Source organism: Microtus oregoni, unplaced genomic scaffold, assembly GCF_018167655.1.
Source record: "Microtus oregoni isolate MIOR12 unplaced genomic scaffold, Mior012 000109F_ref0000275, whole genome shotgun sequence".
Classification (NCBI taxonomy): Eukaryota; Metazoa; Chordata; class Mammalia; order Rodentia; family Cricetidae; genus Microtus; species Microtus oregoni.
In genome coordinates this window covers 2,209,329-2,222,879 of record NW_024544727.1, presented here as the reverse complement: position 1 = coordinate 2,222,879, position 13,551 = coordinate 2,209,329, and the positions used below count along the sequence as shown (strand labels likewise).

The 13,551-nt window shown below is 49.7% G+C and overlaps 1 protein-coding gene across 1 annotated transcript in view; it reads right to left on the bottom strand.

Annotated features, from left to right (window-relative positions):
* Positions 1–13,551, bottom strand: part of LOC121443570 (cilia- and flagella-associated protein 74-like) — a 57,073-nt gene that overhangs the window by 35,124 nt on the left and 8,398 nt on the right. The window contains exons 5-14 of the mRNA XM_041645372.1: positions 13,079–13,177; positions 11,917–12,021; positions 8,729–8,902; positions 8,095–8,205; positions 7,424–7,526; positions 6,367–6,524; positions 4,995–5,196; positions 3,511–3,669; positions 3,102–3,275; positions 2,280–2,398 (exon numbers count right to left, since the gene is read on the bottom strand). Coding sequence (XP_041501306.1) covers positions 2,280–2,398; positions 3,102–3,275; positions 3,511–3,669; positions 4,995–5,196; positions 6,367–6,524; positions 7,424–7,526; positions 8,095–8,205; positions 8,729–8,902; positions 11,917–12,021; positions 13,079–13,177 — 1,404 coding nt within the window. The remainder of the gene's footprint in view (positions 1–2,279; positions 2,399–3,101; positions 3,276–3,510; positions 3,670–4,994; positions 5,197–6,366; positions 6,525–7,423; positions 7,527–8,094; positions 8,206–8,728; positions 8,903–11,916; positions 12,022–13,078; positions 13,178–13,551) is intronic.

Here is a 13,551-nt window from a genome sequence, read left to right as displayed (position 1 = left end):
GGATTCCCTTCTATCTGTTCCACAGCTGTGCTGCTGGTTTTATGTCCACTTGATAAAGGCTAGAATCATTTGAGAGACAGGAGCCTCAGTCGAGAAAACGCCTCTATGAAATCTGGCTCTCGGCATCATTTTCATTAGTGATGATGTGGGAGGTGCCCGTAGGCAGAATCCTCCATGGCCTCAGTGCCTGCCTTCAGGTTCCTGACATGTGTGAGTTCCTGTCCTGACTTCCTTCGGTGACAGACTATGATGTGGAAACCTTGTCCTCCCCAAGTTGCTTTTGGTGGTGGTGTTTACACTAGCAGTCGTTGCCCTAAGACAACACCTCTGTCTAGACATGTCGGCACACGAGCAGCTCCAGGTCTGCTGTGTTCCTTACTGACTCTGTTTCCTGATAAACAGAAGACACTTGGGTAATCTTCAAACGTTTGTCCAGTGAGTGAGCCAGCACACCCCAAAGCCAGCTACAAAAGGATGGAGGCTGCTACTCTGGGACGATCGCAGCATGAAGGGAAGGAAGGGTTATAAGTCAGGTTATCCAGTAAAACTGGCCCCAACTGCAGGGGAACAAGATGGGAGCTAGTCTGTCTTACTCTGAGTCCTGGCTGAGGGAAGGGTCCTCCTAGCATCCTATGTTTACAATGATGGATTTCACATAATTTTCTTGGTTTGGAAATACACAAAAACTTAATATAAAAATGTCTCTCGGTGATGGGAAGGGTGAGAGAGAGGGAAAAAGACAGAGAGACAGAGTGAGAGAGAGAGACAGAGGCAGGGGAGAAACATCGGCTCATCTGAAAAGGAACTAGGAATTTTTAGAAATGAGAAACATAGTACTGAAGCAAGACACACAGTCAGCAGGTTCTGCAGCCAGCGAGGCACAGCTGAAGGGACCAGAAGCTGGGCTGCCTCACACACTTCCTGAACAGCCTGAGTAAGTGAGGCGGGTGTCATAAGGACAGAGAGACTGGAGAGGGAGGCTCCACATGGGAGGAGCAGGGCAGAGACAAAGCCGCGGGGAGCTGAATAGGGAGAGCTGATATTTGCAGGGTAGGGATGAGCTATTTTTAGAACTGCTCAAAGAGATGAACCTGAGCTCCAAGAGTACAATCCGTGTAAAGAGGACCAAGCACCCCAGGTGTGCAGCAGTGGGGCTGCGGGACACAGGGCCAGGAGCTCAGTGCAGCCAGAGGAAACCGAGTCACAGCCACAACAGCAAAAGAAACCAGAAGACAGAAATGGACGCCAGCCTTTGAATGCGGAGAGAAATTTTAATCTAGGCCTGGAAAGGAGGGCTTTGTGGTAGCTGAGGTCATGGTGACCATCACCTAGCCTGGGATCCTCCGTACACTCTCCAGAAACCGTACAACCCACGGGACAAGTGACTCAGCATTGCTAAAAGACAGAGAAGCTCCCAGATCTCAAATTAACACAGTCGGTAAACTGCCAGAAAGGAGTAGAGGACCAGAAGATCCCACTGTCTCCTCTCACTCAGTTCCCAGGAGGAGAGCACCTCTTAGGTGGGAAGCCCTGATCAGAGCTCTGCCAGCCAGTGCTGTTCATGGAAAAGAAAGAGACCCGAGAACCTGAGCAGAGGAGTCAGGGAACAATTTACACTAAGCCCCCATTTCGGAAATTGCATATCACACACTAAGAGATGCAGGTGATCTGAGCTGTGAACAGACCTGCCTATAAGCTAAATACCGTGAAACACACCTGTCGTGAGGGAGGAGGATTGCAGGTCTGAGAGACTAGCCTAGGGTGCAGAGCAAAACCCTGGTTCAAAAATTAAAAAAAAAAAAAAAAAAAAAGGAAAAAAGGGGGAGAAAGAAAGATGAAGGTCTGATACTAAGAAATAAATCAGAAAGTGCTGAAAACATTGCAGGGTGAAAAACAGGGGTGAGGTGGGAATGGAGAAAGGAGACAGCATTAAAGGTGACCAAAGGAAAATGATACTGAAAGGCCAGCCAAGAAGTGGTAACATGGGCACAAGAGGATTCGTGAAAAAGGGGAAAAAAACAAAACGCTTGCACAAAGAGGAAAATAAATTACAGTTCAGAAAAGCAGTCTGGGAATCTTTATAGTGAGAAAGATGCTAGCTGCCAACGGGGACTCCTACAGTGCCCAAACCCACACAGTAAAAATGTGAGGAGCCTTAGCCCATCCAAAAGACTGCACGGGTCTTCGTGACCTCAATATTAAGAGACAGAGCAGTGACCTCTCCAACTCTTCAAGGCAAGCCGGCCCACGGCCTCGTGCCTAGACTCTGCAAGACTCACTCGATATGGATGAAGTCCTTCAGGCCCTCCTCCACACCCACCAGCTTACAATAGTTGATTGTGTAAGTAGCATTTATCAATGTGATCTTCTTCTTGTACACTTTGCCAATATCAAAGTCCTGCAGAGATAGAGGAGACAGGATGGCCCCAAGTCCTCCAACAGCCCCGAGAACAGGCCAGGGAAAAGGGGTCTACTCTGCTACTGACTCATGAGAGGCTCGGGATTGTGGGGTAGAGAAGGATTCCCTAGGCTTCCCTTGTGTTGCGATGCCCCCATGAGGTGTGTGAAAGACAGTGAAGAACTTCCTCCTGGGAGAGAGAACGGACCCACAGGCTGTTTATCTTAGCCTCCCTTCTGTAAATGCTGACACTAGCCAGCTGGTAGTGGGTGCTGGCGTCCTTCGGGTCCCTCTTTTTTTTTTTTTTGGCTTTTCGAGACAGGGTTTCTCTGTGGCTTTGGAGCCTGTCCTGGAACTAGCTCTGTAGACCAGGCTGGTCTCGAACTCACAGAGATCCGCCTGCCTCTGCCTCCCGAGTGCTGGGATTAAAGGCGTGCGCCACCACCGCCCGGCCCGGGTCCCTCTTAAGAAGGTGGAATTTGCCAAGCAGAAGGGGCCTAACAAGGGATTACCCTGTTATCCCCTTCACAGGAGTTCAGGCCCCTTTAAAGGTGTGCCCCAGAGCCCGCTCCTTAAGCTGGCAGTGCAGCCCTTGCATACCAGCCCCAAAGCAGGTGACTTCACAGGGTTTCCCAAGGTCAGAACGAAAAGTGTCAGAGGCAGGAGAGTAGATGGAAGGCTTTTTCCCTTCATCATGGCTCACCTTGAAGTGAATGACCTCGGGCTTGCTGTTGAACGGGCGGCCCTTGAACTCCCTCCCAGAGACCACCTGCTTATGGACCACCCCACTGCGCAGCTGCTCCATCGTGCGAGCCAGGATGTCCTTGTCCATCTTGGTACCACCCACAGGTTTCTGTTCCATGTCCTTCTTGGACACCTTGGGTTCAAAAAGACAGACGCCCATGCTTGTTCAAAGCCTAATAATGAACAAAGTGCAGGGCCAAAGCTGGCAGATCCAGGAAAGGCTGGCTACAGCCCAGTGCTTTTGAAGATTATGGAAAGGGGAGAAGGGCTTCGAGTTTGAAGGAAGCAGTGGCAGGCACAGGATGGGGCAGAAGACGGGCAATTGCATCCAGGAACCTGTGAAGGACCTGACAGGGGAAAGCTCTCACCTGGTGTGTCTTGTACTCTTTGCTCCAAAGCCCGGGGATATCTGGTTCAGCCAGGACCTCCTCCTCGGTACTAATGCTCCCCAGGTCCATCTGCATAGACTCACTGGATATGGCTTTCAGCAGACAGGTAGGCTTGGGGTGTAAGGCTATCTCGTTCTCCTGCCAGCGGAAGAGATAAGCTCACTACAGAATGGACAAGGGATAGGTGAGCAGCAAGAGGACAAGTCCCCAGGGAACCCTGCTGAGCGCTCGGCCTGACAACCCCCAGTGTGGTGAGAGGCTGCTTGTTGGTTCCCCCTGTTGTTGCTGTTGTTGTTATTTCTCCTTTTTGAGAGAGAGTCTTTCTATGAAATCCTGACCATCCTGGAACTCACTTTGTAGACCAGGCTGGGCTTGACCTCACAGATATCTGCTTGTTTCTGCCTCCCCAGTGCTGAGATTCAAGGAATTCTTTTGTTCTTTACAGACACGAATCCTTGTAACTTTGAAATACACCATCCCCATGTCTACGGATGACTGAACGCCTTTCAATAGTGTTCAGCAGAGTTCACAAGAAGGTCTTGTTCATGGAAAATACTCTGAGTAGTGGACCTGTTGTAATTTTCTCTACTGTCCCATCACAGATAATCATGTGTTAATTTCATGATTGATGGCACACCAGCCCTGGGGAAGTCCTCTGAAAACTCAGAAAAGATGGTGGTACTGGTTTTGCTGGAACCATCTTGGGGTTCAGGACTCATGTGATTGCTCTGGACTGTACCTGTAGGGTACACCATGGGGAACGTGGAGGAAAGAGGATAGTGTAAACCCTAGAGAGCAGGTTAAGACTGGGGTACAGGAGCTCCAGGAAAGTGAGTGACTCAGGGTGGCCCGGAGGCCTCTCAGAGGGAGAACTGAAGGAGGAGCAGAATGTGGCCCCAGGGGAGGACACTGCACCAAAGTGAAGTGACCGAGAGGTAGAGGCTCTGCCTGGCACACAGAGAAGTGAGAAACAGGAAAAAGCCTGTGATGTGCTAAAAGGCACAGGAAAATGCTCCAAGAGGCCAAAGCCCAGGAAGGCCAAGAAAGCAGCTGGTAGAGGAAGCAGGGTGCTGGGCTAAGGAGCACCCACGGCTCTCACACCTTGAAGGAGAGGTACACCAGCCTAGGGTGTTGTCTAACACAGACCACTGGCTCAGACCAGGACTCTGGTGTGACTGAGAGGAGACTCTAGGAATACCTGGCAGTGGACTCCGACTTACACGAGTCTCTTCACGTGAGACTGACTCCACTTTGTGCACAGGGACAGACGAGGAACTTTCCCCATAGAGAGGCAGCTCTGTGGGGCTCTAAGAGCACCGTTGGCTAAGATGAGGGACTCACACGAGGGAAAAAGGACCCTGGTGGGTATCAGAGGGCCATTGCCCTGGGGACCTTAGTCAGCTTCTTCCCACCTGTGCGTTCAAGTGCTGACTTAAGCTTGAAATCAGCAGTGCCCCACTCACCAGCAGGTGACTTGCGGGCATCGCAGTCTTCCCCTCGCAGAAGTCGGAGATGTACTTCCAGGTCTTGTCCCGCAGAGTCCATCTGTCTGTGGCTTTAGAGGGTGGATGATGTTTCTTTTTCCTGTTTTCCTCCTCAGCTTCCTCTTTCAAGATTCGACTTACAATCTCCTGCTTCCGGAGTTTCTGCTCCTCTTCAAAAGCCCTATGAGCAGGTGCTTCTCAGGTAAAGCCAGGTGCTTACCAGAACCTGCAGGGGGGCACCTAGTAGCTGCTAGGGTTAGGTATGGTGTTTCTTTTTGCTCTATGGTTCCTTTGCAAGAGCTCATGCAGAGCCTTCGAGGACTCTGGTGTTAGGACATCTGTTTGGATGGAGAGTAGAGCAGATAAGGCTCACAGGGCTGCTAAGCTGTGGATGTGACTTGGGTCCTCACCTTACCATACCATGCCTTGCCCTGTCTGGATTTGGACTGCCTCATTCAGCCTCATCTAGAAATCCCCACAGCAAACCCTGGCCTTTGTGAGCTTCCCCGCCCTAGTTTCTAGGCTTGTGGTTTAGGAGACGCAGCAGAGACAAAAGGCAAGGGCAGCGTTAGGGCTTGGTGACAGCTCACTCACTCATTCACAGGTTCATTATAGCCATCCCTTGCTAGGTACCACTCAGGCAACAAACCTACAACCACATCAAATGCAGGCAGACTGACAGGAACATTAAAACTCTGGTGGCAATTGTAACGGTGTGCCTGTTTGTGTGTGTGTGTGTGTTTTGCACATCTGTGAGACACTTTGAAGAGGAAGATATCCTGTAGCCAGAGAGACCCAAGCAGATCCTATGCAGTGACCAGCAGGGATCAGGGACTTGGGAGAAACAGCTTGGCCCTTCAGAAAGGACAGTTTTAGGCAGAGACACTGAGAAGCCGGGTTAAGTAGAAATTAGCTAAGCAATGTGCGTGAGGTGGAAAAGGTCAGTGTGAGGTAGGGCTCCTTGAAAACTGTGGGAGAAAGCACTGACTCACGGCCTGGAGGCCACCAAGACTGAAGCCAGAGGGCAAGATGTGAGTGAGCCCCAGGTGTCCCCCAAGGAGGAGGGGGCCACGGGAACTCAGGAACCTCATAGCTGAAGAACCAGGAAATTGGAAGTGAGGAAAGAGGCAACCTCACCCACTAACAACCTCTATAAAATCCCCAAATGCCAGAATCCCATGGAGACTTCTGCGATCAGGGCTGGGGCGGAGAGTGCTGAAGTCCTTGTCCCATAACCCATAGCTGCTTTTGGTGGGAAGTTGGTAGGAATTAGTTTTGCTGCTTTGGGGGATGGAGGTTAAGTCTTTGGTTCTCTGTGCCCACTTCCAGGCAAGCGTCTCCCAGCTCTCACCGCTTCTGGGCTTCCAGCTCCTGGTGCCTGCGCTGATGAACAAGATGCTTGAACGCGTCGCCACCTTGGGCCAGGATCACCTCCTTCTCCATAAGGGCCTTTTGCTTAGCCAGCTCTGCCCTGCTCTGGCCCCAGGCTTGGAACTTCTTCAGTGTTTCCTGGAAACAGGGAACTCAAGAGTCACAATACCAGAAAATGCCATGCACACACACACACAATACTCATTCAGGCCTTTTCTTTGAATCCATGTTCTGTAGGACAATGGTCTGTACCCTGGCACTTGTATTTTAGATAAATACTGACTAGCCAGCAGCCAGGCAGGAAATAGAGGTGGGGCAATGAGAATTCTGGGAAAAGAGAAGTTTCATTCTGCAGTCATCACCCAGACATAGAGCAAGCAAGATGTGACTGTCTCGCCGAAAAAGATATCAAGCCACATGGCTAACACAGACAAGAATTATGGGCTAATATATGTTCTAAGAGTTAATAAGAAGCCTGAGCTAATAAGCCAATCAGTTTATAATTACTGTAGACCTCTGTGTGTTTCTTTGGGACTGAACGGCTGCCTGACTGGGCAGGACCGGGTGGGACGGAAACTTCTGTCAATATGCATGTATTTAAATCCATGCTGAAACCTATAGGTCCCAAGGTAGGCAATTTGCAAACATTTTTCATAATTTTCCCATGCCTCTCTCACCCAGCACACAGCCCTGGGTTCCCTGGGTATGGAATTCTGTGCATCTGTGCTCCTGCTGGGCACCCACTGTTTACTCCCTTGCCTCTGAGTCTTCATGGTTCTGAGCAGGTGGTGGCCTGCTCTCCCCTGCCACATCCCTACCTAACTGAGCCCTGAGCCCTGGTGCTGGCCCTCACATCGCCCTGGGTCCCGTCACGACTCTTCCTCTCAGAACAGTGTTGTGTTCCTTCAGGGAGCAGCTGGGCAGGTTGCAGGGCTCATGGCAGGAGCCAAAAGTAGAATCCTGGCTTCCACGAGCAGGCCCCGGGAGTGGTCAGGGGGTTGATGTACCCGAGAGGCTGCAAGTGGAGCTGCACCTACCCGACTGGCAGTGATGCTGTTCTTCAACGCCAGCACAGCATCCATGCGCCGTTTCATGTGCTTGCGGGACTCCATCTCCTCCTCCTGCTCTCGCTCTCGGATTCTGGAGGAATGTGCATTTCATTTATTTGTTTTTTGTTTGTTTGTTTTGAGATGGGGCTCTCTGCGTATCCCTGGCTGTCCTGGAACTCACTATGTAGACCAGGCTGACCTCAAACTGAGACATCAGTCTACCTCTGCCTCTGCCTCTGCCTTCTGAGTGCTGGGATTAAAGGTGTGTGCTGCTATGCCTGGGGTAATGTGAATTTTAATAGGGATATATGCAGGTAATGTTGAGAATTACAGAGTTATAGGAGTCTCAGGTGCAGGTTACTACCACCAGAGAAACAACAAGAGCTGACAACACAAAGGTGAGACGGATGAGCCTTGCTGTCCAGGGCCTGTTCCTACAGGACAGGTGGCTGGGGACGCTCTCCAGACCCAAGGCCTCATGGTTGCTTGTGCTCCTCTTGCAAATACAAACAGCAGCTTAAAATAAAAACTCCAGATCTGTTTGCTTCTGATGATTAGGTAACGACTGAATCAGGGAATTTCAAAGTGAAGGCCAGGGACCCACACTCCTAAATTCCTTAAGGGCATTGACAGAAGACAGAGTTAAAGTGAGAACCCACCTTCCCAGAGAGGCCTTCAGGAATTTCACGGCAATCCTGTGGTTTCTCTGGGCGTCTTCCACCAGTTTCTGATGTTTCTGCCCCAGCTCCTTCTGCACATGCAAGGACTTCCTACAGTGACACAGGCAGAGACTAGAATAAGTGTAACATAATGGACCCAGGTATATTATGTTAAACACAGTGCTGCTGGGGGCTTCGGTATAAGGAAGTCACAAAAAACAGGGTCTGACCTAGGCTGAACAGGAGTCTGGCAGGAGAAGAGAGATAAGAGGGACTTGCGCCATCTTGGGGGAGCAGAGTCCAGTAGCCCCCTAGCTCCTGGGGATCGGTGGTTGAGCAGATAGGGGCTGCCTCAGAGGATGGATAGCAACTGAGCATCCAAGGCTTGTGTGGGCAAAGGAGCATCCAGATACATGACAGGGTCAGAGAACAGCACAGCTTGGAAGGGGTAGAGGAATGCACAGAAGGAAGGATCTGATGGTTTCATTGGTGCTTGTCAATGGTGACGGTGGACACTTAACATGAAGTAGGGAGCCTGGGCAGGACCATGGCACAGGTGCAAAGAGCTGGGTCTAGAAAGCCTTGGTGGAGAACACGAAGGAACTGGCAAGGGCCAGATCTGGGTGGCATTTACCGGGCCCTCAGCAGACGGTTCCTCTCCACCTTCTCCAGGGTTTCTTTCTCCTTCTGAAGCTGCTGAGCTGCGTGTATCTCAAGGCTCCTCTGCCTAGCTTCTGCCTCTTCTTCATTACGCTTCCGGACATCCTCAAATTGCCCCTTCTGGATCTCAATGTGCCACATGGCATTCCTTGTGAAAACAAATCATTTGTTCTTTATGGTAGCTAAGGTCTGAAGACCTGGTGCCACTCCTCCAGGAGCTGGGGTGATCCTGCTGGTACTTTATTTTGATAATTACTCTAGGCAGATGTTAGATGCTGATGAGGGGCCAGCACCCTCCTCTAAGGTTTCCCCTTGGCCCAATATTTTCAGAGAATGAGGTCCCACCACCTGGTCTCCAAACTTAAGAAAATTACCATCACATCAAATCCAGCCTGAGCTAGCATCTGGCCACAGGCACTCACCTGAATGAGCGGTCAGCTCACTGTAGTGGCCCCCTTGCCTGGCTTGAGGAAAACATTTAGAAAATGTCTTCTGAGAGGGTCTCTGGAGCTACCAAGAACCACCCTAAGTCTTCAAACATGCCTGGGAAAAGGCTCAGAGGATGGTAGCAGACAGCCCAGCCCAGAGTGTATCTGGTTAGTGAAGATCCGTCTAACTCGGGTCTCAGGTGACTCTCACCAATGGGCCAGTAAGTACTGCACCTGTGGTGGCTACAATGTACCCGGCACCCCTCCCTCAGGGTCCCGGCACAAGTCCAGATGGCTTGTAGCTCATCTTCATTTGGGATGAGTAGCAGGAAGGTAAGTACAAAATTGTCTTTCCTAGGACGTGGGAAACCATGCATCTACCATGTGCCCTCTGCAACGACTCAAGGACGGTTGCTAGCATTGCGCCTGATGTGTCTAGACATATGTTACAGCTGACGTGTCTAGATATGTTGCAGAATACTGAACGTGGCTACCTAAGAGCATCTCCTGGGGCCTGCTCTGCCTGGAGGACCCTGCTAGACCAGAACTGATGGCAGGAGCATCACTCACCGTACAACACTGGGAAGTACTAAAGCTGACATTTTGTGTATCTGACAGCGAGGCAAATATCCCAAGTCCGTCCTGTATAGTTATAGGTTTTTAATAACTGTGATAATTTGCATTAAGAAAATTTCCTTCCATTCTTATTTTGTTATTTTTTTTTCTTTTGGATTTTTCGAGACAGGGTTTCTCTGTAGTTTTTGGTTCCTGTCCTGGAACTAGCTCTTGTAGACCAGGCTGGCCTCAAACTCACAGAGATCTGCCATTCTTTGCCTCCCTAGTGCTGGGATTAAAGGCATGTGCCATCACCGCCCAGAAAAATTATTTGTTACCAAGTCATGACTATGGAGTTGAGTCCAGTCTTTCTCCTCAATCAGAGTTCCATGGAAGTTACAGGAAATCTAGACTAAGAGTTGAGATCCTAGAAGTCCCTCAGTATTGAGTGGAAGAAAGGGGCCACATGTCTGGAGAGAACATGCTACAGAAGCTTTGCCTTGAATAGGGAACGCTCCTTTTAGTATAGCTCCAACAACGTTCAAAGTCACATGGTCTACAGGTGAGAAACACCGCCTTTAGAAATGGGCTCTGTGAAAAAAAAAAAAAAAAAAAAAAAAAAAAAAAAAAAAAAAAAGAAATGGGCTCTGTGCTGACGGAATCCTGAGAGGCAGAGACCAGCTGGCATGCTTGTCAGGGCGCAAAGGAGAAGATGCCACAGCCATTTGTGAACTCCCGCTAGGAGTCTGACATGATGGAGGAAGGTCATTGGTTAAATAAAAAGAAACTGCTTGGCCCTCATTGGTTAAAAGATAGGTGGGAGGAGTAAACAGAACAGAAGGCTGGGAGGAAGAGGAAGTGAGCTCAGACTCCACAGCTCTCCTCTCGGGAGCAGATGCCTCAGGGAGACGCCATGCTCCCAGCTCCCAGGCAGACGCACGCGATGAAGCTCTGCCGACCCAGGATGGACATAGGCTAGAATCTTCCCGGTAAGCGCACCTAGGGGGCGCTACACAGATGATTAGAAATGGGCTAAATTAATATGTGAGAATTAGCCTAGAAGAGGCTAGATAGAAATGGGCCAAACAGTGATTAAATGAATACAGTTTGTGTGTTGTTATTTCGGGCATAAGCTAGCCAGGCAGCCGGGGTGCTGGGGACACAGCCCCGCCGCCCTTATTACTACACTGACATTGTTTTAACGTGAGAAAACATTAAGAAGTAAACAGATGCATCTAGCAGCTCAGTCCTGACAGGGCCTCCAAGGGTCTTGCCTGTCCTGATTTCAGAACCACGGAGAGAAAGTGCAGGTACTAGCCAAGTATCAATCAAGACCAGGATAAGTACTCACTTTCTCAGACATGGATGGACTGATTTGTCCCAGCTGTGCGTAGGGTGTAGGCTTGAGCTATGACCGTTGTAACAGGTGTAAGTCAAGGACTGGTTTAAGGCTGGAGGGTTACTGAGGGTGAGGGTAAGACGCTTGGTCTGACTGTGTCTTAGCCAAGTCCGCAGCTGCTCCGCTTACCGTCTGGGTTCCTGATGCTGTCCTAGTCCTCGGTGAGCCTTCAGTCTGGAGGGCTTTCCAGCCTCACTTGCTGTCGTATGACAGCTGAGCTGTGCCGTGGACCCAGAGCTGGGCAGTGGCCCAGTGGTTCACTGAGCTGTGCTATATTGGGAGCTCTTGCTGGTGTTAACAGTGAACTGTCATATCCCAAAAGAAACTTTTTTAAAAACTGGACTTGCTAGAGACAGTTCTAGTTTGCAATCTAAACTCTGACCAACAAAATACTTAAAATCATGAAGCTGTCTTTTCTCCTCCTGTGGATGTTTCAGAAAAGTTGAGAATACTTTTTCCTCCAATGCGAAGGATCAAATTAGGGCTTTTGTGCACACTAATCTGATGAACTATGACTGAGTCCCAGCCCAAGAGGTACAGGAAATAAGAAAAGGAGGGGAAGAAACTGATTGCTCAGTTACTAAAATTATAAATAAATCTGAGGAAACTGAGAAGAAAACAACATGAAAAGCTTGCCTTTCGGCTGCTTTAACACGCCGCCTTTTCTTTCCTAAGCATCTAGAAAGTGAAAAGCCAATTATTCTTCCTACTCGAATCAGGAATTGTTCCACAAGCTGCTCTGAGACCTGTGTGCTGTGAACTGGCCAGAAGCTAACTTACTCGCTGTCCTTCAGCATGGCCGTGATCTTGGACTGCAGATCTTTTTCATTCTCCAGCTCTGTGTGCAAGCGTCTGGATGCAGCCTGGAGACGACCCATAGCAGCCCTGGAGCACAGCAACAGAATACAGGAGGACAGGTCAGCACGGCGGTCTCACTGAGGGAGCCGAGGACATCCTGGTGTCTTCCCTTGGCTGTCCCGTGTTCAGGAGGACATATATGAAGGAGAAGACCAGATATGACACCTGCGGGGTCAAGTAAGGTGCTTCCTACACCCACCTCCCCCTGGGCAACTAGGACCAAGATTCGTGGAGGTCGGAGGCCACGGAGTGGGGTTTCTGCTTTCATCACTGGCCGTACACTCTCTGCTATTGGCTTCTCACTTTCTCCTAGTAAATTCCTGTTTGTCTGGCCCAGGTCTTGCACCCAGGAAGGATGAGCATTCTCTCTAAACACTACTAAGGCCTGGTGTTCAGCTATTCTGAGTTCCCTCTTCCCTCCTAGCAGAACAGCTCTCTCAGTGTGCCATCCTCTGACTCTAAGTAAATAAAGAAGCGAAAGATAGAAACACTCTACAGAGAAGCCATTTCCACACTGCGACCAAGGCTAGAACTTCTGCAGCATGAGCTGCGTGGACTCAGCCTCGTTTCTTCCCTGACTTCAGCACATTATATCAACATTTCTTTTCTCTGCGTGTATACATGCTCATGCATGCTCATACGTGTGTATGCCTGTGGTCAGATGTCAACAAATATCTTCCTCAATCATTCTCTGCCTTATTCTTCTGAGACAGGCTCTGTTACTGAATCCAGAACTCAGATCCGGCTGTCTGCCTAGCCGTCAGGACCTCTGGATCCTTCAGTGTTAGGATTATAGGTTTGTATTCACAGCTATAGGAGCTGGGGATCAAATTTAGGTCCTTTCTCTTGTGTAGCAAGTATTTCACCTTCCGAGCCAGCTCCTAGACTGACATTTCTTCTTTCGTGTTATAATAACTGTTTGCCACTCTAGAGAGATGCTGTCTGCTTCTTAACTATCTGAACATAGCAGGTACTTACACTCACCCTTGCTGAACGAACGAACGGATGAACGAATGAATGAATAAATAAACCTCTACGTATGAAACATAGAGGCCATCGTGGTAACACCTGGCAGTTGACGTACATGTTGTTGGCGTCTCTCTCCGCGGAGATCTCAGCCGCCAAGCTCTCCTGTTGCTTGTTGAGCAGGTCCATCCTCTGACGACAGACACGCAGCTCCCCTCTACAATGTAGAAATAAGAATTGCCGCAATGTTTTCCTAAGGTTCTAGTCTCTGTGGAGAAGGGAAAGGTCTAAGGTCCAGGCTGAGGACTAGGGATATATTGTCTTTCTGGGGGGTCTCTCTGACTCTGCCATGTCACGTGAGTGTAACATGAGGGCCCGCTTGTGGGGGTTTCTGTCCTGCCCAGTTCCCACAGCCAGTAAGCACCCAAAGAAATTATACAGAGGTCTCCATATGTTATAAACTGATTGGCCCATTAGCTCAGGCTTCATATTAGCTCTTATAACTTACATTAGCCCATTATTCTAGCCTATGTTAGCCACATGGCTCAGTACTTTTTTCAGCAGGGCAGGTCCCATGCTCTACTGACTGAG